Source organism: Simochromis diagramma, unplaced genomic scaffold (assembly GCF_900408965.1).
Source record: "Simochromis diagramma unplaced genomic scaffold, fSimDia1.1 OVJJ01000293.1, whole genome shotgun sequence".
NCBI lineage: Eukaryota > Metazoa > Chordata > Actinopteri > Cichliformes > Cichlidae > Simochromis > Simochromis diagramma.
In genome coordinates this window covers 8,876,573-8,900,331 of record NW_024386801.1, presented here as the reverse complement: position 1 = coordinate 8,900,331, position 23,759 = coordinate 8,876,573, and the positions used below count along the sequence as shown (strand labels likewise).

General features: G+C 39.2%; 1 protein-coding gene across 1 annotated transcript in view; it reads left to right on the top strand.

Moving 5' to 3' along the window:
- Positions 1 to 18,850, top strand: part of ptprq (protein tyrosine phosphatase receptor type Q) — a 45,041-nt gene extending 26,191 nt beyond the window's left edge. The window contains exons 42-63 of the mRNA XM_040025621.1: positions 1,182 to 1,457; positions 1,537 to 1,905; positions 2,774 to 2,883; positions 3,087 to 3,273; positions 3,362 to 3,600; positions 4,379 to 4,448; positions 4,794 to 4,952; positions 5,168 to 5,429; positions 5,539 to 5,609; positions 5,797 to 5,902; positions 6,053 to 6,181; positions 9,677 to 9,721; positions 10,387 to 10,413; positions 10,601 to 10,682; positions 13,449 to 13,539; positions 13,689 to 13,765; positions 13,860 to 13,994; positions 14,146 to 14,271; positions 15,728 to 15,873; positions 16,109 to 16,244; positions 18,063 to 18,186; positions 18,268 to 18,850. Coding sequence (XP_039881555.1) covers positions 1,182 to 1,457; positions 1,537 to 1,905; positions 2,774 to 2,883; positions 3,087 to 3,273; positions 3,362 to 3,600; positions 4,379 to 4,448; positions 4,794 to 4,952; positions 5,168 to 5,429; positions 5,539 to 5,609; positions 5,797 to 5,902; positions 6,053 to 6,181; positions 9,677 to 9,721; positions 10,387 to 10,413; positions 10,601 to 10,682; positions 13,449 to 13,539; positions 13,689 to 13,765; positions 13,860 to 13,994; positions 14,146 to 14,271; positions 15,728 to 15,873; positions 16,109 to 16,244; positions 18,063 to 18,186; positions 18,268 to 18,305 — 3,005 coding nt within the window. The 3' untranslated portion in view covers positions 18,306 to 18,850. The remainder of the gene's footprint in view (positions 1 to 1,181; positions 1,458 to 1,536; positions 1,906 to 2,773; positions 2,884 to 3,086; positions 3,274 to 3,361; positions 3,601 to 4,378; positions 4,449 to 4,793; positions 4,953 to 5,167; positions 5,430 to 5,538; positions 5,610 to 5,796; positions 5,903 to 6,052; positions 6,182 to 9,676; positions 9,722 to 10,386; positions 10,414 to 10,600; positions 10,683 to 13,448; positions 13,540 to 13,688; positions 13,766 to 13,859; positions 13,995 to 14,145; positions 14,272 to 15,727; positions 15,874 to 16,108; positions 16,245 to 18,062; positions 18,187 to 18,267) is intronic.
- Positions 18,851 to 23,759: the final 4,909 nt, after the last annotated feature.

The window sequence follows — 23,759 nt, the reverse complement described above, 5'->3', positions numbered from 1 at the left end:
CCATCACTGTGGCTGAGGTCACTGAAGTAGTCAAAAACTGTCCAGTGGCCAAGCCCCTGGATGGATGTAATTCGTCCTGGATGTTGTAAGGCTGTCTTGGTTGACATTGCCTCTGCAGCATCACATGGATGTTAGACACAGTGCCTCTGGATTGGCAGATCAGGGTGGTGGTCCTTAGTTTCAGAAGGAATACATTCTTCAGTCTCTCACCAAAGGTCTAAGTCAGAGAGCTCAAGAGGAGACTCTGTCCAGTAGCTCATTGCCTTTACAACCAGGACTCCTCTTTCTTACCAATTCTGTTTATAACTTTCATGAAAGGGATGGATAGAAATTCTGGAAATGGCCAAATTGCAAAGGGTTTCCACTTTATTGGCCTCAGACTTGCATCTCTGCTCTTTGCAGATGATGTGGTTCTTTGGGGCTCATCATGTGGGCCCCTCCAGCATGCTGTAAGATGGTTTGAAGAATCAGCAACTCTATGTCTGAGACCGTGGTAGTCAGCTGGAAAAGGGTGGCGTGCCTAGCGAGTCTGGGACTCCACCCCAAGTGGCGGAGTTTAAGCATCTCAGGGTCCTGTTCACAAGTGAGGAGAGAGTGTATAGTTGATCTACATTCCTACCATTACTTATGGTCATGAGCTCTGGGTAGTGAACAAAAGAATAAAGCCCTGGATTCATCAGATGGCATCTTAAGAACAGCTTTCGGCCTTTAAATCTGTAGGATTTTCTTTACTTTTTGGGGCCAAGGACCACTTACGGGGAAGAAAACATTTCCAAGACCCCTGGTTATGGATCTTTGGGGTCTCTAGACCAGAACCTACGTCTAATGAAGTTAATGGGTTAAACTGGAACAAGAATTCTGGCTATTCTACCAAACAGAAACTAAAATAATAAATGAAATGTGATAATTAGACAGGTTTGATTTGTTGTGTCGTGTAGTGTCGCTTTTTTTGGACCAAGTATGTTTCTAGATCTTTAATAGTGAAGAAAAAAGACGCAGTTAGTCAATACAGATATTTGCACGTTAGTAATAATTCAGTGTTCTGTCCAAAAACCTGCAACCTTTTTAAGTTCAATGAAATAATAAACAGTTAATTTTGTGAGTTCTTTAGTAAGAAAATCAACCGAAAGCTAAGATTTGGGTTAACAACATCACTGTCTCGTGTCCTTCTCTGTCTGCAGTGTCTGACGCTGTAGGGAATCTGTCTTGCTCAGGAGTGAGCTGGGATTCAATTCTTTTGTCTTGGGAAATTCCTGCCAATCCTAATGGGCAGATCATTTTTTATGAGATTCAATTGGAGGTAGACCAACAATCCTATAAACATGAGGCCCATACACCAGAGCACACAGTGACTGGGCTGTCGCCAGACCAGGAATATGCGCTCTCTGTAGCCGCTGTAAACTCTGCAGGACCAGGAGACAGATTAAACTGTACAGCTTCCACCCTTTCAGAATCAGGTAGTCAAATCTTCTTGTACTGCATTTTGCATAACCACCACAAGTGAATAATTGATTAAACCTTGTTGTCTCCTGACAGTTCCTGCTGCCCCTCGATTCCTCACCATCTCTCAGGTCACACCTAACAATGTGACACTTCAGTGGGCTCCACCACATTCTGTTCCAGGCCTGCTTAAAGAGTATCACATCATTGCACAGCTGATTTCAGCTAACTGTGAACCAAGCATATCAGTTAAAGCTCAGTCAACCCCGAAGGACGACCTGGCCCTGCATTGCATTGAACATAATGTGACAGTGTCGATAAATGCTTCAGATGCAGAACAGAAACAAAGCTTCACAATCCATCCCGTGGCTAAATACAGACACTACCGCTTCAAAGTTGCTGCTGTGACCAACGCTGGAGTCGGAGACTATACACAGTGGAAATATAAACGCACCATGGCAGGAAGTAGGAATGACATTGACGACGTGACCTTTTTGTGTTGCCAGATAGCCAGAGAGATTTCCCGCTTAGTCAGACCTTCATGACCAATATTTGACAAATAATTACTTATTTGTTTTCAGACGTACCAGCAAAATTACACAGCTTGTCTGATGTTTCATTAGCAACATGAGCAAACACAGGCATGGTCAGTTGTTTTATTCTGAAAGATGTCTTTAGATGTTATATCATTATAGTTTAGCAGTGCGTAATTAAGTAGTAATTACCAAAATACTAAGGCTGTTGTAACATCATTATTACACATGTGTTTGACAAATGAAAGAGAAAAAGTAATAATTATAGTATAAATGGGTTAAATAGAAGCTGAATAAGAAATTATACTGATATTTATTGGACTGCACATGTAATGAATCTATATGCCAATCTAAAAGACAGCATATGATGACATCTAACAACTGCAAAACTACAGGAAAGGCATTTAAAGTGAGGTGGACCAAGTGATCCCTGCTAATCCCAAAGAATGATCAGTTAACATTAATGCAACAAAAGTACCTTTTTATTAATGTAAACATGTTAAGATTTAGCAATTAAAGTATTAAAATTGTTAGTCATGCCAATAACCTATAATACCTAATACATTTGCAATGACATGTCCTGCATTGCTGCAGTAATTTTATTATCTAATATGTTCCGGCCAAATTAAATACACGACCTCCCCTGCCAAGTACAACTAATGTATGCAGGAAAGTCTTCAGCTCATTAATTCAGTATTTAGAACAAAGAAAAGATTAATTACCTTATCTTGTTTAGTCTTGTTTGATTCATATAACCGGAGCCACTCAGTTTTCAGTGTTTCTCTCATTTCCTTCCTCAGACCCCGATGCTCCTCCCCGTGACCTGAAAGTCACTTCCACCTCCAACAGCTTTCACATTGCGTGGGACGCTCCAGCTGTTCTCTCTGGACTGACTTCTTATCTTGTGCAGGTCATCTCGTTAGACTGTGTTTGTCACAAATATGAGCATGTCACCAATGAACTGTAGAACAAAGTTGGCTATTCTTAGAACAGCTCAACAGGGTATTATGTTGTTCAGGCTTTTTCAAAAAGCAGTAGCAATTTAAGTACAAGGCTATAAAAGCAATCCAGTATAACTTAATAACTTTTCTATATAATGTCCTGTAATGCCAGGTGGATGGTCCCGGGGTGAATATCTCAATAGTCAGGGCTCCAGGGGAGTTGATGACCATTGTTGTTACTAACTTGATGGCTTTCAGTCGTTACTCTGTGACTATCACTGCCTTCACTGGCGACGTGGAGCACGCTAGCAGTGATGGGAAAGCCATTGGACCCGTTTACTTTCAAACAAAGGAGGAGGGTACGTCTTCACATTGTAGTGCCTGCACCACCTCTGCCCACCTTTAGAGTTGACCAAATTAATACTGTTGTCTTGTATCTGACCCCAGAACCTAAAGACCCTCCAAAGAATGTGACAGTTTCAGTAATCCCAGAGGAAGTGCGTGCTGTGAAGTTGACCTTTAACCCTCCAGAGGAGCCCAATGGAAACATCACAGAATACATTGTATACATCTATGAGAAGGACCAGCTGGTCAGAAACATTAGCCTTAACATCATCCAAAAAGAGAATAACACGATGGATGCTGTAATAGAAGGGCTAAAGGGAGGACGAACCTACAGTTTACAGGTAAAAAACACACCGCTGTGTGAAGTGAATTCTTTTCTTTTCATTGCAAACTTGAGATTCGGTGTGTAAGTTCTCCATGTAAGAAAAACAATGTCCCCAAAAAAATTATAAAACAAATATACAGTATTGTGCAAATGGTTCATCAGATGGCTCAGATGATCCAACATCATGGTTGTAGTGCAAGTTTACAGTGAAGTAAGTATACTTGCGACCAAAAGTGTCTTTTCATTCCCTTGGGTGCAGACTCATGTTGGCATACACCGCAGTTCTTCTAAAAGTTTTCCCTCCGATTCCTGGAAAATTCCCAGTGGAAAAATTTAACAGGCCTCGTAACTCACTGATAATGTACTCCCTGGCTATGAAACTGTGGGCTCTGTCTCTAAATAACTGCAGCTTCATCTCTAAATTGTAGCTGGAACTCTGAGCACTGGTGATAATTCTCGAAATGAAATTTGGATCAGCTTGAGATAGAAGTTGGTTCTTGCTCTGTAAGTTTGAGGTTGTAGGTGAAGTAAAAGCACAATTGGCCAGAACAGGGCTTCCATGGAGCAACTTAAAGCTTTAAGAGCAGTTCAAAGATGCACAAGGAGACAACTGAAGGGGAAACCTCAGTTATAGAACTTTATGATCTCACCAGCACACCTATACTAGCCAAACAACCAAGCCTACCATCAACCAAAAGCTTGGACTTGTTAAACTTTTCAATGCTTTAGTTCCTTTCTGTGCTGGTCTTTCTTACTTTTGTATTCCCTTCTCTCTTGTGCTTGTCTGACTGCAGATTTCAGCAAAGAACGGGGCTGGCAAGAGCCCACTCAGCTCACGTGTCCTGATTACTACAGGGATCAAAGGTACAAGCCTGTCTGTCTTGTCTGTGCTCTGCAATGCTCCAGAGTCTTTCTTTCTTGATGCAGCAGTGCAGCATAGTGTGAGACAGAAAACTACCACTGCACAGTATTATTGCTCGGCATTCAGGGCCGCTCTGATACAGTAAATGTATCTTGGTAGTATTATTAGATGGGTGCTAATTATGCATTTATTCCAGCCTGTTTGTCGTGTTATATATGTAAATGTGGCAGATTAAAAGTACATCTTCTCACACAGACGCAACTTCTACGCACACACGTGTGTGTGTGTGTGTGTGTGTTTCTGGGTGTGCTCATGTGTGTGGTTGTGTGTGTATGTGTGTGTTTCAGCCCCATCCAAGCCAACCCAAAAACCCCAGGCAATGCTGAGCTATGGAGGGGTTGCCATGGTTACCCACAGGAGTATCACCATCCACATGCCTGCATGTTTCTATAGTGACGACAATGGACCAATCACAAAAATTCAGGTCATCGTGGCCGAGTCAGGGGGTATGACTCTTAAAAAACATTGACAGCCATCACTTTTAGTTGGATACACTCGACTCGGGCGTCTGTCTTTGTATGCGTGTGTGTTTTAAATCAGAGTTTACACTATGTTACTTTGTCCCTACCTCAAAGAAAAAAGCAAGTCAAAACTTAAGCAGCTGAAATTTGACTTGGCCTCTTTGCACTTCTTCTCCTCTCTAACTTTTATCTTGCCACAGTGAAGGACAACAAGAACGTGACCAACTGGAAGAGCGCGTACTATGATCATCCCGCCCCTTACTTTACTGACTCAGGGTTCCCCAACCCCCCGTGCAGTGACTCAAGTATGAATGCACATCTCAGAGGTGTGTTTAGAGATGGTTGGTCACAGAGGTACAACCAAACTGCTGCAGAATATGTGATCGGCAAGAGCAATGACTGCACGGGCAACAACACTGAGTATTTCTGCAATGGACCTTTGAAGCCTAACTCTGTCTATGTGTGAGTGCGCCACATACACAGTCAAATAAAAAAAAAAAAAAAACTTTTTTTATGTTTATTGTTGGTAAAAGCTAATGCAAAGTGTTGTGTGTTGTCTTATATTTACCAGGTTTAAGTTCAGAGCCACTAACGTCAACGGGGAATACACAGACTCTGAATACTCGGAGCATATCAAAACAGGTACTGCTGTACTAAGGAAAGGGGTAACCTGTGTGGCAAAGCCCTCTTCTTTTTTTGAATTAATGTTTATCATTCTGTGAATTCTTCTCTGTTAAGGAGTATGGGGAAATTTACTAATGCATCATTTTATTGTAAAATTAATTACCAATGCATGGGTTGCTTTATTGCCATTTCTGTGACCCTCCAGCTCCAGGCGATGGGCTGTTGACCAGAGAAGAGCAGATAATTCTGGGCGTTCTGCTCTCCTTCTTCTTGGCTGTGTTACTCATCATCATCATCTGTTGCTCAGTCAAGTAAGATGGCGAAAGACACTCACTCATTTGCATATATTAATAGTCTTAATCGTGGCTAGTTGAGCATTACATCATTTGAAAACAAAACTTCACTCATTTTACACATGTATTTGTATCATTATTTACCTGTTTGATTTATTGACATGTCAGGATCCACCAGCGTAAAAAGGAAGGTGGGACGTATTCGCCCAGAGAGGCAGAGATCATAGAGACTAAGTGTAAGCTGGATCAGCTGATCGCCGTAGCAGATATGGAGCTAAAACAAGAAAAACTCAACCAGTAAGTTTGTGCTAGTTTTAATCTAAAAGCGTCACTTTGACGAATATAACATGCACATTTCAGGCAACTGAATTAGGGTGCGTACTACATGACTTCAGGCTTAATTTAGCTTCTCCAAACACGATCTTAAATCTCAGTCAACAAGACAAAAAATGCCTTTGCTGCAGCCAACTTGATGTGCGCTCCTGTCAGCACAAAATCTTCTAGTGTTGTAGAGTTTGTGCAGAAAATAGCAGCAGCACAGAGACACAATGCAGCACTAAAGTGGCTTTATAATTTATCTTCAGTTCTCTGCAGAACAGACAAGTCTTCCTGTCTCCTTTCTCCCACCATCCTCTCAGACAAATTTAGCATCTAGCTTTACTGGGGTTTTTTTTGTCTTTGGCACAAACAAGAGTGCAGACACTAAGTGGTGCAAGCTGCTCTTCCTTTACAAGCTGCAATTTTGAATCTGGTGAGAATCAAACTCAGGTTTAGTTGTTGTTTATGATTTATGAGTGCCACCGATGGTTCGAATATAGCAGTAAACTTGAGGAAAAATAATATGTACGTCAGTATAAACACTGGTTTATAATCTGATTCATTAATCAGCAGCTAATAGGTAGAGCAGTTTGTCCACTAAGCAGAAATGTTACTGTATATACTATACTGCCAAATGCTTTGTAATAGTAAATCCTCTATATATATATCTACACTGTTCCAAAAAATAGTAATGTCAAAGTATCTTACTGTATATTTTACAGTTTTGTACTGTCTTTCTAGAATATCATGAAATTTACATAAGTAGATTGTGATTTTACATGTCAAAGGTAAAATAACATAACATCACTGTAAATATAGTGAAACACACTTTACTTGTTTTTTAAATATTTTTTTTTGTACATATGCATATTTAGATTGTAAAAATACATTCAGAAATGTATCATAATTTCACAAATATTTGTCTGTTATGTGAGAGAATGATCTGTTAAATTCAAATGTAATACTATGGGAAAATATATAAAATGATCGAAAATTAATGAGAATAATCAATAATTAAAGGAGTATTTGAATTATAATGTTGCTGAAAATTACATGTCATCTAGGTCTGATTCAATAATTCAGAGGTAACAAGTGAAAATATAATTAATAGGAATAAAAACAAAAAAAAAACCATATAAAACATTGCACGGCCACGCTGTGCTAATTATATATTTTAAAAAAATAAATGTAGAGGTAGGAATTGCAATTAATATGAATCTCAAAGTATTCACAACATTCCTGAACAGAAATAGGCCTCTGCACCTGGGGTGAGGGTGTGGCCATGAAAACAATGTGACATGCCATTGGATGTTGGGACACATAATAACATGACGCAGCGGCCAATGAATGTGAACTAACAACCACAAGGTCGCGGGTATGGCTGCACTGTAGGAAAAAATCCTAATATAAAAATTTTTTACTGTGCATTTTACAGTTTTGTTCTTTCACATTTTAAATTTCACATTTCACTGTAATGTAATAAAACATAATTTTCATGATTATTAAATGTATCTGTCTGTACATATGCATATTTAGATTGTTAAAATACATTCACAAATGTATCATGATCTCACAAATATCTGTCTGTTATTTGAAAGATTGAACTGTTGAATTCAAATGTAATGCTATGGAAAAGTATATAACATGATTCCTATAAGCTTGTGTTACATCACACAAGTATTATTATCATTGCTGTTTAGGGCAATCGTGGCTCAAGAGTTGGCAGTTCGCCTTGTAATCAGAAGGTTGCCAGTTCGAGCCCCGGCTCGGACACTCTCGGTATTGTGTCCGTGGTCAAGACTCTTCGCCTACTGGTGATGGCCAGAGGGGCCGATGGTGCGATATGGCAGCCTCGCCTCTGTCAGTCTGTCCCAGGGCATGCAATCCATTATTATTTAAACCAACTGTTAACCGTATATTTCTGTACATTTACGTATTATGATTCATATTGCCTCATTCAGTGACCTTGTTTATAGGTAATTTCATTATTTCATCACGTTAAAATGTTCCTAATTTAATGTCTAAAAGCACTTGGAAAAGGCAGAATCCCATGTAAAATTAGCGCAACAAACTCTATTTTCATTACTGAAAATAACTGTATTTTCATGAGAAAATTATTTTCTGTTATTTTACGGTAGTATTTTGGCGCCCCAGCTGCTGGAATATTACCGTTTTTTTAAGATTTGTTTTTTTTTCCTATTTATAGATAATTTCATTGTTTAATCACATTAACATGTTCCTAATTTAATGTTTAAAATCACTTGAAAAGACAAGATCCCATGTAAAATTAGCGCAACAAACTGTATTGTCATTACTGGAAATAGCCGTATTTTTACGAGGAAGTTATTTTCTGTTATTTTACGGTAGTATTTTGGTGCTCCAGCTGCCGGAATATTACCGTTTTTTTAAGATGTTTTTTTTTTACAGTGTAGCCATTAACGATGCATAAATAGATTTTGCCATTTAAACAACCTCTAAGTGAACCCCTTCCTTCCACAACATTTAAAGAATACTGTCAGCCACATACTGACAAAACACAACAGAAAACAAAAATAAAGAGGTCCATGTAGGCGAGTAAACGTGTCTGTCTTCAGGAAAAGTTGACCGTGTACGAGCATTAAAACACAGAACCTAATTACAAGAAGATAAATACAAGTTCTTCCCTGCAGAGGATAATTGCTACTTATCTCTTCTAATTAGGCAATTGATAAAGGATGCAGTTCCTGAGGACAGTTTGTCAACCACTCTTTTTAAGTTTCAAACAAGCAAAAAAATGTGAACCAAAATATCCATACGCAGTTCACATTGCGGTCATTAGGACAGATTATTTTCCATGCTTTGTTGTAACCAGACTCTCTTCCCAAGTTAGGTGATGAAACGAGGTCTCTATACACGCTACCTCTCTCACAAGAATATCCATCTTCTTCTTTTGGCTGCTCAATGCCTCCATGTCACTCTATCCATAGCATCCTCTCCTCTGTCACTTCCACCCTCTGCATGTCCTCCATCACTACATCCACAAACTTCTTCTTTTTTTCCTCTTGCCTGGCAGCTTAATTTTCAACATCATTTGCAGTTTACAACAATTTATATTTGGCAATATGGTCAGGCAGAGCATTAAAGGGAGGAGATAGACTGGAGATGGGTTGCAAAGGGAGCTGCAGGTGCAGCAGCAACAGGAGACAAGTTCAAGCAACTTAAAATATATTTTCCAGTTAGATGCATAGAAGGGTACCAGCTAAGTCCTTAGCTGATGTGCCCTTGCACTGAGGTAATCTATTTTCAGCTGATCTACATTAAATGAGGACTGTCCTTGACTCTGTGGTATGCCTGCACTAATGCTTTGCTGAGTTTCATATTAAAATAACACACATTCCGTTGTATTTAGCCAGATTTCTTCCGCACAACTTAAGCACCTGCATTTGCTCGCTTAGGCTTTTGTTTTTCTCTCACTGAGCACTTCTCTCCCACCAGGTATTCTTCATTCTTCTTTCGACGGAAAGAGATTTATGTGATCCAGTAAGTTGGGCTTTTAGCATGTGTGTGGCACATTTTGTTGCATATATCTGTTTGTAAGCTGTAGTCTGCTTTGCGTGCATGTGTGTCATCACAGTGTTACTCATTAAGCTTTCATTAATTAATCCATCTGTGCTGCTTAGTAAACCTTCAGTGGAGATCAAAAGTTGAACAAATCAGTGACATCAATGTATTACCTACAAACTGCTCCCTATTCTCCATCAATGTCAGGGAAGCTGGAGAGTTGCTGACAGACCTCTGCTTAAGACCATTTTAATTTGTTTGCCAACTTGTTATCTAAAAATTGCTCGGAAGGCTTAGCACTCTTGTAGGGTACTAATGTGTAAGCTTTATCGATGGCTGAGGATCTGCGTAGCTGCATGTCACAGCGCTGCAACAAGAAGGCTTCCTCGGGGGAATAGCTGCATTCAATTGATGCTACTGATGTTCACATATTCCTTTAGAACAAAACATCAAAGTCTGTGTCGATGTTTAACCAAAGCGATTAAAAAATGGTTAACCGTCCCTGCCTTCAACACATCGCCATATTCTGTCTGAAGTGGGGATCAGTTCAGTTCTGTCGTGGACAGAAAATGCTGTCGTGTGGGCTGTGATTACTGAGTTAATTTGTTTATATTGGTTGATTTTTACTGTCTATTTTTATCCAGGCTGCTCAGCTACAGGAAATCACTCAAGTAAGTCGTCCTGTGTAAATATTTCAAATATGCACACAGTGCAGCATGAAAGAGTCTGCCCTGTACTGCTTAGTCTTGCTTGTATCCTTGAATGTGTTTAAAGAAAATCACATATAGGCGTAGAGTTACTGTGCATCCTCTTCTGCTTCTCACATTCAGTGCATTTCTCCCCCGCCCTCACCGACAGGCCTGTCAACAAGAAGTCTTTTCTGCAGCATGTAGAGGATCTGTGTGCCAATGACAATTCCAAGTTCCAGGAGGAGTTTTCTGTACGTTTTTCTTTACAACCTTCCCCTGTGCATACCACACCAATAAATAAACTATAAATACAAAAACAGAGGTAAATTAGATAAAGTTAAATACAGTGGGGCAAAAAAGTATTTAGTCAGCCACCGATTGTGCAAGTTCCCCCACCTAAAATGATGACAGAGGTCAGTAATTTGCACCAGAGGTACACTTCAACTGTGAGAGACAGAATGTAAAAAAAAAATCCATGAATCCACATGGTAGGATTTGTAAAGAATTTATTCGTAAATCAGGGTGGAAAATAAGTATTTGGTCAATAACAAAAATACAACTCAATACTTTGTAACATAACCTTTGTTGGCAATAACAGAGGTCAAACGTTTACTATAGGTCTTTACCAGGTTTGCACACACAGTAGCTGGTATTTTGGCCCATTCCTCCATGCAGATCTTCTCGAGAGCAGTGATGTTTTGGGGCTGTCGCCGAGCAACACGGACTTTCAACTCCCGCCACAGATTTTCTATGGGGTTGAGGTCTGGAGACTGGCTAGGCCACTCCAGGACTTTCAAATGCTTCTTACGGAGCCACTCCTTTGTTGCCCGGGCGGTGTGTTTTGGATCATTGTCATGTTGGAAGACCCAGCCTCGTTTCATCTTCAAAGTTCTCACTGATGGAAGGAGGTTTTGGCTCAAAATCTCACGATACATGGCCCCATTCATTCTGTCCTTAACACGGATCAGTCGTCCTGTCCCCTCGGCAGAAAAACAGCCCCATAGCATGATGTTTCCACCCCCATGCTTCACAGTGGGTATGGTGTTCTTGGGATGCAACTCAGTATTCTTCTTCCTCCAAACACGACGAGTTGAGTTTATACCAAAAAGTTCTACTTTGGTTTCATCTGACCACATGACATTCTCACAATCCTCTGCTGTATCATCCATGTGCTCTCTGGCAAACTTCAGACAGGCCTGGACATGCACTGGCTTCAGCAGCGGAACACGTCTGGCACTGCGGGATTTGATTCCCTGCCGTTGTAGTGTGTTACTGATGGTGACCTTTGTTACTTTGGTCCCAGCTCTCTGCAGGTCATTCACCAGGTCCCCCCGTGTGGTTCTGGGATCTTTGCTCACCGTTTTCATGATCATTTTGACCCCACGGGATGAGATCTTGTGTGGAGCCCCAGATCGAGGGAGATTATCAGTGGTCTTGTATGTCTTCCATTTTCTGATGATTGCTCCCACAGTTGATTTTTTCACACCAAGCTGCTTGCCTATTGTAGATTCATTCTTCCCAGTCTGGTGCAGGTCTACAATACTTTTCCTGGTGTCCTTCGAAAGCTCTTTGGTCTTGGCCATGGCGGAGTTTGGAGTCTGACTGTTTGAGGCTGTGGACAGGTGTCTTTTATACAGATGATGAGTTCAAACAGGTGCCATTCATACAGGTAACGAGTGGGGGACAGAAAAGCTTCTTACAGAAGACGTTACAGGTCTGTGAGAGCCAGAGATTTTCCTTGTTTGAGGTGACCAAATACTTATTTTCCACCCTAATTTACGAATAAATTCTTTACAAATCCTACCATGTGGATTCATGGATTTTTTTTTTCACATTCTGTCTCTCACAGTTGAAGTGTACCTCTGGTGCAAATTACTGACCTCTGTCATCATTTTAAGTGGGGGAACTTGCACAATCGGTGGCTGACTAAATACTTTTTTGCCCCACTGTATATACATTCATATGCCATTAAATGTAGATTATTAACAGATTATTAAAAATTAATATAGAGAACATTTTATAAAGTTACCCCAATTTTGCCTTCAATTAAGTTGTCCTTATTAATTACAAGTCTTTTTGCATTTTTTTATACATCTGTGCTTCTTCATGCAAATATGTCATTCTGTAATTAGATCCAGATTTCACCTATTAGTTGATCAACACCAGCTAGATGGTAAATGCCTAGGTTCTTCAGAAATGCTGCTGATACTTTATAATAATAGTTGGTCAATAATTCTGTTTACATCTTCACGTGAATACATAAAATGAGTATGTATGTGATATCTCTGGGTTACTGGGTTACAGGATTTGATGTATTTGTCGAGAAATACAAAGGCAAAGCAACAAAATAACAAACTCAGGTTTTTATTCTAAGTTTGATCTCTCAGAAAATCATAATATTCAACCACTAGAACAATTTTTCTCTCTTTAGGAATGCAAATAAATAACTGTAATTTGTCACTCTAATCAAACTTGCTTTATTTTTATTCAGCTTTTCAATGATAATAACAATAATTATATTTTAGCATTAAAATATAATTTTTTTAAAAGAACTTGGGGGTACTGGTTGTTTTAACCATATAGAAACATACAAAATGATTTCGATAGTAGATTTGTAAAGCAGTGTTAATACAGTAGATGAAAATCTTAAGATATACATGGAAAATGAATGAATACAATGATAAATAAATACAGAAGAAAATGAAAAACTAGTGGTTTATATTACATTTAATACATTAGATAATTCACTAATGTTTGACCTTAGATGTTTCAGTAATGCATAATTTTAAAACTAAACCTGTTCTACCATTTACATACATACTAGATAATATTTTCTGAAGTCAAAAGGACTGTGAGTTTTATTTTTGAGTTTGCCAGCAGGAACTGGGTGAGTAGTCACCTGTTTTTACTTTTATCTTTCACTCACTCGTGGCCCTTGATTTTACTTTGGCAAAAATTGTAGCCTTGACCTTTGTGTGTTTCTGTGAATACTGATGTGTTATATTTTGTCCATCCAGGAACTCCCAAAGCTGCTGCAGGACCTGGCCACTACAGACGCTGACCTGCCGTGGAACAAGTCCAAAAATCGTTTCCCAAACATCAAACCTTGTATGTTGCCAGGCTGAAATGAGTTTTTCAAGGCCGTTGCGCCTACAACGTACCAGAATTGTTCCTATCTCGCATTGCTGTTTGCTTCACTGTGGTCGCATTTCATATATTTAAATTCAGCTGTATTATTATCCCTGTACTGTTTTTAGATAATAACAACCGAGTGAAACTGCTGTCTGAACCTGGCACTGCAGGCTCAGACTACATCAATGCCAGCTTTGTCTCAGTGAGTACCAGTTAGTCACGATTCTGTCAGATAGACATCCACATACATAAGGGTAGATGTAAGCCTCCCCGTCTCCTTTTTTCTGTGTCTGTAGGGTTATTTGTGTCCCAATGAGTTCATAGCCACCCAGGGCCCTCTGCCGGGCACTGTGGCTGATTTTTGGAGGATGATCTGGGAAACGGGAACCCGCACTATCGCCATGCTCACTCAGTGTTATGAGAAAGGCAGAGTGCGTATGAGAGATTTGTCACTGTTAGAAAAAAAACATCACCGCTATTAGCATTCAGAGTACAAGCCAGTATTTGGGCTTCATTCCCTGGATGCTTATGTCTGCTCTAAAGAGCTGATGTATGTGTGTGTGGGTGTGGGTGACATTTCAGATTCGATGTCACAAGTACTGGCCTGAAGACAACAAGCCGATGTCAGTGTTTAGTGACATTCTCATCTCAAAGGTGTCAGAGGAAGTCTTTCCTGACTGGACTATCAGAACTCTGAAAGTAGAAAAGGTATGGCGCTAATAACCTCCGTCAAGTGAGCATTCACCGGCTACCACGCACACATGCACACTTACAGTGCACACATGACTTGAAATATATGTGTGCATGCAATAGTAATATTAGTTCATGTCAATGATACAGTATTGTTTGGTCTATTTGTGCACCTGGAAAGTGGAGATACTTAAAAAAAATTGCATGTTTTTACAAGTCACCTGCAATGCTCAGGTTCTGCTCTACTATATCAGTGTTATTTTAATTCTTTGATAAGTGGTTGCTAGGCAACATGGTGCCATTTTATTATTATTATTTTATGAGGATAAATTGGCTTTTTTTGTTTTGTTTAGTTTAGTTCTTTTATTTTTTACAATTAAAAAAGAAAAAGCAACTTCTCTTTTCTTCAAAAATAACTAATAAGATTTAAAAGAATAAAAATAAAAATAAAAAACCATCTGCTAATATGCCCCCACTTCTCCAGCTCCTCTAATGAATGAACCTTTGAAAAGGTTTGCTTTAAAAAACCTTTTCAAAGAATATAGTTTGGTTTATTAAAACAGGCTGAACAATTTACACTTCTGGCAAACTAAAGTACAGGTTTACTGGATTATTGATGAGCGAATAATGTGGAAAAACTTGATGAAGAACAAAAAAGGCATTAAACTGATTAAGTATGGATGAAACAGCATCATCCACTGACTACAAAGACAACATTTTTGCTTTATTAAGGGGTGCAGGTGGAAAAAGTGATTCAGTGATGTGCATAAGGTAGCCATCAGAAGACACTGTTGAATGTAAAGTAATGTTGGGACTCTAGGCTGTCCGGCTACCCTTTTCAAGCTAAACTGGTATTTATGTCGAGCTCTTCCAGTTTTATAGGAATTTGGGAGCAGTAAATAATTTTTCCTACAGCCAATAAGGAGAGCTCTAAGTTCAGACTTGTCTTTTGAGACTCTTGGTGTCAAAAGCACTGGTTTCTTAGTAGAACCTGTAATATGAATTTTAAAAGTAATGGTGGCACTGCCCAATTTTGGGGTGATAAATTATCACAATTATCAGAATTTTATGTTATATAAGAAAATATAAAAAAAAAAAAAATCTTGTAAACTCTATGTAATAAAGCTGAATGATAGGGGAGGCTTTACATCTTTTTAGAACTACATGTGTTTCATAGGAAACCAGAGTGTAGGCCTCTCTAACCATCTTGTTTTGGTAGTAAGATGTGCAGGCATATTGAGGATGCTCACGCAACCTTTTAGTTTGGAATTACATTTCTGATTACATTAAGAAAGTTTTGTTTTGACGTTTCTCCATCAGTAGTTTGATGGCTTGAGAGAGCCTACATCCTTTTAATTAAATTTGTTTATTGTTAGAAAAATAATAAATGTTATCTCTGTTATCACTGAAAAAAATCTGCCATAAAAACAGAGTTTATACTTGACTTCCTGTTATGTGTGTTCCTGTCCTGCAGCATGGGCACTACATTTTGGTCCGCCACTTCAATTATACATCGTGGCCTGAGCACGGCGTTCCAGAGTCTTGCAGTACGCTCATTAAGTTTGTCAAAGCTGTCCGAATGCACAGGCAGGACAATAGCACTATTGTTGTCCACTGCAGGTACGCTATCAGCTTCGTGTAAGGGAGACTAACATTGCATGAACTATAGCAAAATATTTAATTTTTGGTCATTAAAATCGAGTCTCATATCAACAGATTATCAATAAATGCTTCACTGTCAGTAATTTCATATCCTCTTTTGTATTACACCTACAAATAAGACCTAAATCCTTTTGTGTGGTATAACTGTGCAGCTGAAAGTATAATGGCATTTGCTCTCTTGTATTTTCTTTAGCGCTGGCGTAGGAAGAACAGGTGTGTTTATTGCTTTGGATCATCTTATTCAGCATGTCAGAGATCATGACTTTGTCGATATTTATGGGCTGGTGGCTGAACTGCGCAGCGAGAGGATGTGTATGGTACAGAATCTGGTAAGTTTACCATAAGTGCAGCAGTATGTTATCCTTTTGCATGTGAGCTTCATGGTAAATAGAATGAATATGAATTTTTTTTATTTATTTATCCTAAGTTCTTCCAATAAACTTAAGAATCATCAAAGACTGACAAATGGAAATGTAGCTGCCCTACTTTTTACTTTGTACCCTGCTGTGATCTCATCCCCATCAGAAGATATTCGGAAAATTTTAGTATTGACAAAGGGAATGATCTGGCGGTGGATTAAAAGCAAGCGCTGAGCAGGATTCCCTCTTTTGAAACAGCTTGAACCTTTCCTATATTTACCCTAGTGTTTACTTGTGGACTGCTGATTTGTCTGTCAGTGCCTGTATAGACTCTCTGCCTGCTGTGGTTACTGTGCTTCTTCTGTGTAATTGTTTTCTTGTTGCTAGTCTTTCTCCACGTCTTTGTGTCCATTATCTGGCTGTGGGATTTGAGCCTGTAGTGTCTGCAGCTACGAGAGCTGTGCTTGCTGAAGGCATGATTCTTTGAGAGTTCAGTTTTCAGTGTGCCAGGCTAGCTATTAGTACAATGCCTGAGGACATCATTCATATTGATTATTTTACAAACTCATAAATGTCCTTGCTGAGACTCTGAAGCAGAGTGCCTTTTTCAGACGGCTTTAAAAAGACACTTTAAAAGTTTTCTACAGTCATTGATTTGAGCTACTTATGCGTTTATGGCATCAAAGGGTTGATGTTGTTGTAAAAGTCCATCAGATTATGCAAACGTAGTTCCAGTTTCCTACTGAAATAAAAAGACCATGAATGACAATTATTATTAATTACACAAGCCACAAGTACTCAAACCACACATAGGACTAAACAATACACTTGAAATGTCAAAGACTGGGCCTGTACTGGCTAATAGGCTCTATCATTCTGGTGCCTTTAGTTCAGTATTCATGAATTACACAACTGCTGTTAGTTCAAACTGTAGAGATAAGGACAGAATTATTTGGAAATATAGTTGGGAAGTATTTCAAGTCCTGTTAAACAGAATAAGGAGTTTTTAACACATTTCCAAACATCCTAGTTTGATTATTGCTAATAGACAGCTGTGTTTTGTGCTGGATAACAGCTTACAGTCATTTACAATCATGTTCCCTGAGCAATCCCAGCCAGCTTTGCTTTGACTAATCTCTCAAATTTCAGTTCACCCCAAAGATTTTTGATGGGATTCAATTTCAGGCCAGTTCACTTTGATCTTCTGGACGTAGTTTTTTACCATGTTTTTGGTTGTCATCTTGGAAGACAGAGCGACAACCCAGAACCAGTTTTTCTGCACTGCTGAGTGCTTGAAGTTTTCTTTCAAAATCCTTTATTTGGAAGTAATGAAACTAAATAAAACGTCCAAAGCAAAAACCACCAAGAGGTGTTGTCATCACAGCCATTAAGATACCAAAGTATTTTTGCACATCTCAAATCATCCATCTATTCATTCATTATTTTAACCACTTAATCGCCAAGAAAAGCAGCAAGAAATTTTGAGGAGGGTTGGCCGGACAGGTCACCAGTTCATTATATGGCTTCTCACAGAGATGCAAAGCCTTTCACGCGCAGCCAATTTACATGTCTCTGGCTTTAAATCACCACTGTTAAATTTTAGTTCTGAAAAATAAATCAAGTAGTACAATCTTCGTACCACAGCAATTCAAACTTAATCTGCTTTTCCCACTCTTTTGTTAGGACTATATCATTGTTCATATCAACATCTGTTCTTTGTGTGATTAATGCAAAAGAACATATGGTCTGAATAAGCAGAAATATGTCTATGCATATGTGTGCTGTCAGGCCCAGTACATCTTCCTGCACCAAAGTACGCTGGAACTTCTAAACAACAAAGGCAACAGCCAGTCGATATGGTTTGTTAGCTACTCTGCTCTGGAGAAGATGGACTCCCTGGATGCCATGGAAGGTAAATATATGAGGTCATACTTAAAAAAACAAACAAACATGCAGCTCAGTGCTCACCTCACAAGGTTGTATTGCTCTTCAGGTGATGTTGAACTGGAATGGGAGGAGACCACTATGTAAAAAACTGACTAAGGAACATCTGTGAGATTTCTTTGGGGGTTTTTGCGCGTCACTGTCACATGACCTGTGGGCAGATCCTGGAGATGGAGAGGTCCATCCCCACAAACCAAAGTAAGAGCAACAGGAGATGAATATCTGCACTCAACGATCTGTCTGAAGAACTCCACTCAGTCCACTTCAAAATCTATTCCCAGCACAGTCCTCTTTATATTGAACCTTTTGAACACTTGTTTCCAAAGACACTGCGAGGGAAAAAAGTGAAGAGCAGAGACAAAGAAGTTCAGAAAGGACAGGAATAAATGAGAAATTGTGAGCTGATCGTGAGAGCTCTATCACAAGTGTAAGCCTACAGGTATTTGCACAAATCGATTTCACTGTCTTATTATTATTATGTATTATGTTCATATCATCTGTGTTTTTTTTAAGGTAATTGTTTTCAGCCAAAGTGGTGTTGGGGCTTTTCAGTCTCTTTATAACTGTGTTGAGATGTTCGTTATCCTTTCTCAAGAGTGATTTGCAAAATAAAAGAAACAATCAAGACTTTCTCCACTTGACTGTTTCATCAAATGTCTGCACTTTGACGTTGCAGTAGGGAGTTACAAATTAGTGAGTCTTGCTGTTTCAACAAGGGAAGTCTGCAGTAGCTTAATAGCTAACATAACCGTTAAATCCAAGGCTGTGGTTATATACTCACTAGGCACTTTGTTGGATGCATCATTTCAGCTGCATATTAGCACACACATCAGAAACATTTAAGCATTCGGCTTGAGACGACCTGCGGAGGTTCAAACTGAACATCAGAACGGGGAAGAGGGATGGTTTAAATGACTTTGAATGTGGCATAATTGTTGGTGCCAGACGGGCCTGTCTGATAAAAACTGCTGATCTGCTTGAATTTTTCTGCACAGCCCATCTCTGTGGGTTTGCAGAGGATGGTCTGAAAAAGAAGAAATATCCACTGAGCAGCAGTTCTTTGGGAGAAAAGGCCTTGCTGTTACCAGGCATTCAGGAGAATAACTCAAATAGCCACTCTTAACAATCAAAGTGTGCAGTGGAGCATCTGTGAATGCACCACATGTCAAATCTTGATGTCAAGCCTTGAGGCTACAGCAGCAGAATCTGAGGGCACATGCTCACAAAGACTGGGCAATAGAAGACTGGAAAATACTTTGTTTAATGAGTGTCCGCTTCTCCTGCTGTAGAGTTCAAATTTAGCAAAAACAACTTGAAAACATTGGTCCATCCTGTCTTGTATTAACAGCTCAAGTTGGTGTCTCGTAATGGTATGAGGGATATTTTCTTGGGACACTTTCAGCCTCTTAGTATCAGCTGAGCACCATGTGTATGTGTGTGTCACAAAGCTCATATCTCAAACTGCTTTCTTGACAATGACAATGAGTTCACTCTACTCAGATGGCCTCCACAGTCATCAGATTTCAATCCTGTAGAGCTCATTTGGGGTTTGGTGATTCTCATCATGGATCTTCAACTGACAAATCTGCAGCGACTATGCAATGATATCATGTCAATATGAACCATGATGTCTGAGGAATGCAAAAGGACGCTTTTAAGAGATTACTATTGGCCAAATGATAGCATTATTTCTGTAAATGGTCCCCATCTGTAGATATGTGTCTTTTATTACTACAGCACAATTTAGAGCAGATTTTATGGACAGGTTTGTGCATATGGATCAGGTACCTGCACAAGTCATTGGACCCATCTTTGAGAACCACTACAGCAGACGCATATGACATTCAGACACCTCAGATTCAGTGTTACTTTGGGGGCAGGGGGTTTGGTGGAAGGACCTCTAATGAATGAGTTCAGACCAGGTGTGCTGGAATGACAGCGAAACACCGGTCAGACTGATTTCCCATAAGCTCCTTCATTCCGCCATCCTCCCTGCACACCTGCTGCAAATGAATTCATTAGAAAGGCAGAGAGTGCTTCATACACAGACACCGTGGAGACGCAAGACTGAGAGTAAAAACTACTTTATTCTTTCATTCTCTTCAAACAGAAAAATTAGAAATTCTTTTAGTAAACATGTTGATCTTTAAGAAATCTCCTTTATAGAAATATTGTGACGGTGCAGAGATTAATGACAGTGCTCCACAGTGAGGATGCAGATTGGTGCATCTCCATGACAACCACGGAGAAGGCAAGGGGTAAGGGTAGAAAAGAGAAGGGGGGAGAGGGAGTAGAGCAAGAGAGAGAAAGGAGAAAATGACATCAACAAAGCAAACATGCCCTGACAATAATAACGAAAACGTAGACTCAAACTCCTCCTGTGTACTGTAAATGAAAAAAACAAAGCGAACAAAAAAAGCAAACAAAAAAAATATGTCATGCGGTATAGTACAAGTCAGAGTTTACAGTAAACAAAGTGGGGTTACTGACTTGAGAAATCAAGCAGTTTCAAAGGTAAGTCTAAGCTTAAATTTGTTGTCGCTTTGGCAGCCGTGTGCATGTTTGCGTGTTTGTGTGATCACATGTGCAGCTGTTTGTTATGCTAGTGTGTGCATGTGTGTGTGTGTGTGTGTGTGTGGCGTGACTTGTGGTGTACTGTACGTATTCACCAATACAGCATAGCCCTTTGCATACCTTTACAGATGACACGCAGCCATCTCTTAATAATCCTGTAGTAACATGACATGGTAATTCAATGGCAAGTGTAGATCTGTAATAATGTCACGTATTCTATAAAAGCTGCCTGTTTTCTGTCTCTTATCACATATAGGACTCCCCCCGATATTAAATGTGAATAATAGTAACTATAATAACTATAATATTCTTTTTTTCTTTTAAACTAGATTTTCTCCGTACAAATACATACGTAGATACACACACTGGGCAAAGCAATCACTTTTTTCAGAATAAATCTATATTATCTATTTACAATATATCCAGTATATTCTGTGGTGCAAAAAGGTACAAGACGTGTTTGGTATGTCTCAGTCGGATGATTCGTGATGTGCTGTACAAACTGGCTCGAAACCATCAAGACAGACGACACGTGAGGAAATCAGTTATTATTCCACGGACATCTTCAGTTTTCCCCCTGATTTAACATTCAGTACACATGTGCATGTCTGCTTATATAATATTTTCATTGCGTAAGGAGAATATAAATAGGTGAGAGGGGAGACGTGGTCTAGTGAGGTGATTTGGGTCAACCCTGTGTAGAGCATTTTACTTCATTTTAATATAGTTTTGGAGGTATAGCTGTAGGAAATCAAGCCTTCTCTTGAGTATGATGGTAGCAGATGGCACTTTGTCTTGTGGTGCTCAAAGCACCAAAAAATACACATCAGAAAATTAGTAGCAATGTGATTTCTAGAAATCAAAATCCAATTTGTCAAAAAATAAATAAGTAAATAAAAAATTCACTTCGGTTCGAGTCAAATCTTGTTGTGAGCAGTTTTAATGTGTCCACCCTTTAATGGGCTGGCTGCCTGTGCGGTGTGCCCTGCCTCTCACCCTTGATCCTGAATATAATAATGGATGGATGCCTACAACTCAAACTCCAGGAAAGTTGGGACAATGTGTAAAATGTCAATAAAAAGACAATGCAGTGATTTGAAAATCTCATAAGCACATTAAAAAACGTGTAAACAAATGTTTAATCTGAGATATTTTATTATTCTAGGAACAATATTATGCTTATTTATAATTTGATGGCAGCAACCCATCTAAAAAAAGTTAGGATGGGATCAACAAAAGGGGAGGAACAGCGTGCAAATATAATACTAAATAAAGGTTAATTGGTCAGTAACATGGCTGGACATGAAAATTGCATCTTAGTGAGGCGGAGTTTCTAAGAAGCAAAGATGGCAGAGGTTCACCGACCTGCAAAAAACAACATCTACAAATTGTGGAACACTTTCAGAATATTGTTCCTTAATGTAAAATTGTAAAGATTGTCAATATCTCATCATTAACAGCACAATGGGCCTTCACGCAGCACTGCTTTGAAAACAGGCATGATTCTGTCATACAGTAAATATCACTGCATGGGCTCACAAATACTTCCAGAAATCACTCTCTGTGAACACAAATTGCCATCCACAAATGCAGGTTAAACAACCATAATGTGAAGATGATCTAGAAAATGTGTAGTCTTCTCTGGATCATTTAAAATGGACTAAGGCACAGTGACGCTGCATCCTCTGGTTTAAAGAGGATAGGACACCACCACGTCTATCAACAAGACAGTGCTACAGCAGGTGCACTAAACTGCAGAAATATTACAACAACACGGCTTTGCTGACACAGAGGTAAACACGGCCATGTCACAACATTTTTTTTAGATGGATTGCTGCCATCAAATTCCTTATCTTTACATTATCGGGGGGGCGGTTCCCTCAATTTGAACATTTAGTATGTTTTCTATGTTATATTGTAGATAATCATATGGGATTGTGTGATCTGCAAACTGTTGCATTATGTTTTTATTAATTTTTGGGGGGGGATTGAGTTGTACATCCAACCAAAAAAGTGTTCAGGTACAAAACATTACAGCTCAGCACCGGGACCTGTTATTTACATCCTATCATGGTTATGCCTCTTGTCATAGATGCTTCCTTCTGCCATTTTTTCCACTTTTAGCAGTGCAAGGCAAGTGCTATCTACAGTAACTCCATTACATTCAAAAGAAGGCAGGCATGTCCACAACTGAGCAACTCAAACCAGAAGAAAAAAAAAAATCTAGATGTAAAAACAGCACTATAAAGCATAAGAAAAACATGTATATTTGATTTTTGGATAACGTTTTCTTTTTAGGTTTCCCTAAATCCAAAGGTAACATCCCTATGCACAAGGCAACCTGTTTGGAGTAAATAGACAGGAGGAGAAAGGCTTCTTTTAGCCTTGGTTAGGATAAATTACCAGCCTGGCTCCCTGTTGCCCATGGGTAAGCAGGCTGAACAAACAGTACAGAAGCACTCTCCCCTCAGTACAACTCAGAGGTGCAGATAAAGTGTTACATGTTGCAATGCAGCAGACTCTTTCCTGAGCTGTGTGAGAGCACAACTTCAGAATCACAGCATACAGATACTGTGAGGATATCTGCTATCTGTTCAATTTTAGAAAATCATGCAACAGTGAAGCACCGAATCATGATTGTCATCAGGATATTAATTTAGGATAGTTTAGTTAGTAGCAGCATCCTTGCTTACTACACTAACTCGTAGGTGGTAGAGACAGTACGGCAATTTATCTTCTTTGCCTTTTTTCACGCACACTGATTATGAGTTCCCTAGAAAATGGAGAAACAAATAAGCTGGTGCTCTTGTTTCTTCACATTATGCAGAGATGAAGGAAAATGATTATGGTATAAAGTAGTTAGATTAGCTGCAAAATGATCCCTCACTGAGTGTGGTAATACTGAAAACAGGGAGATGCCATGAACATCAATATCCTCAAAGAAAACAGAATCTTCCCCTTTTTTTT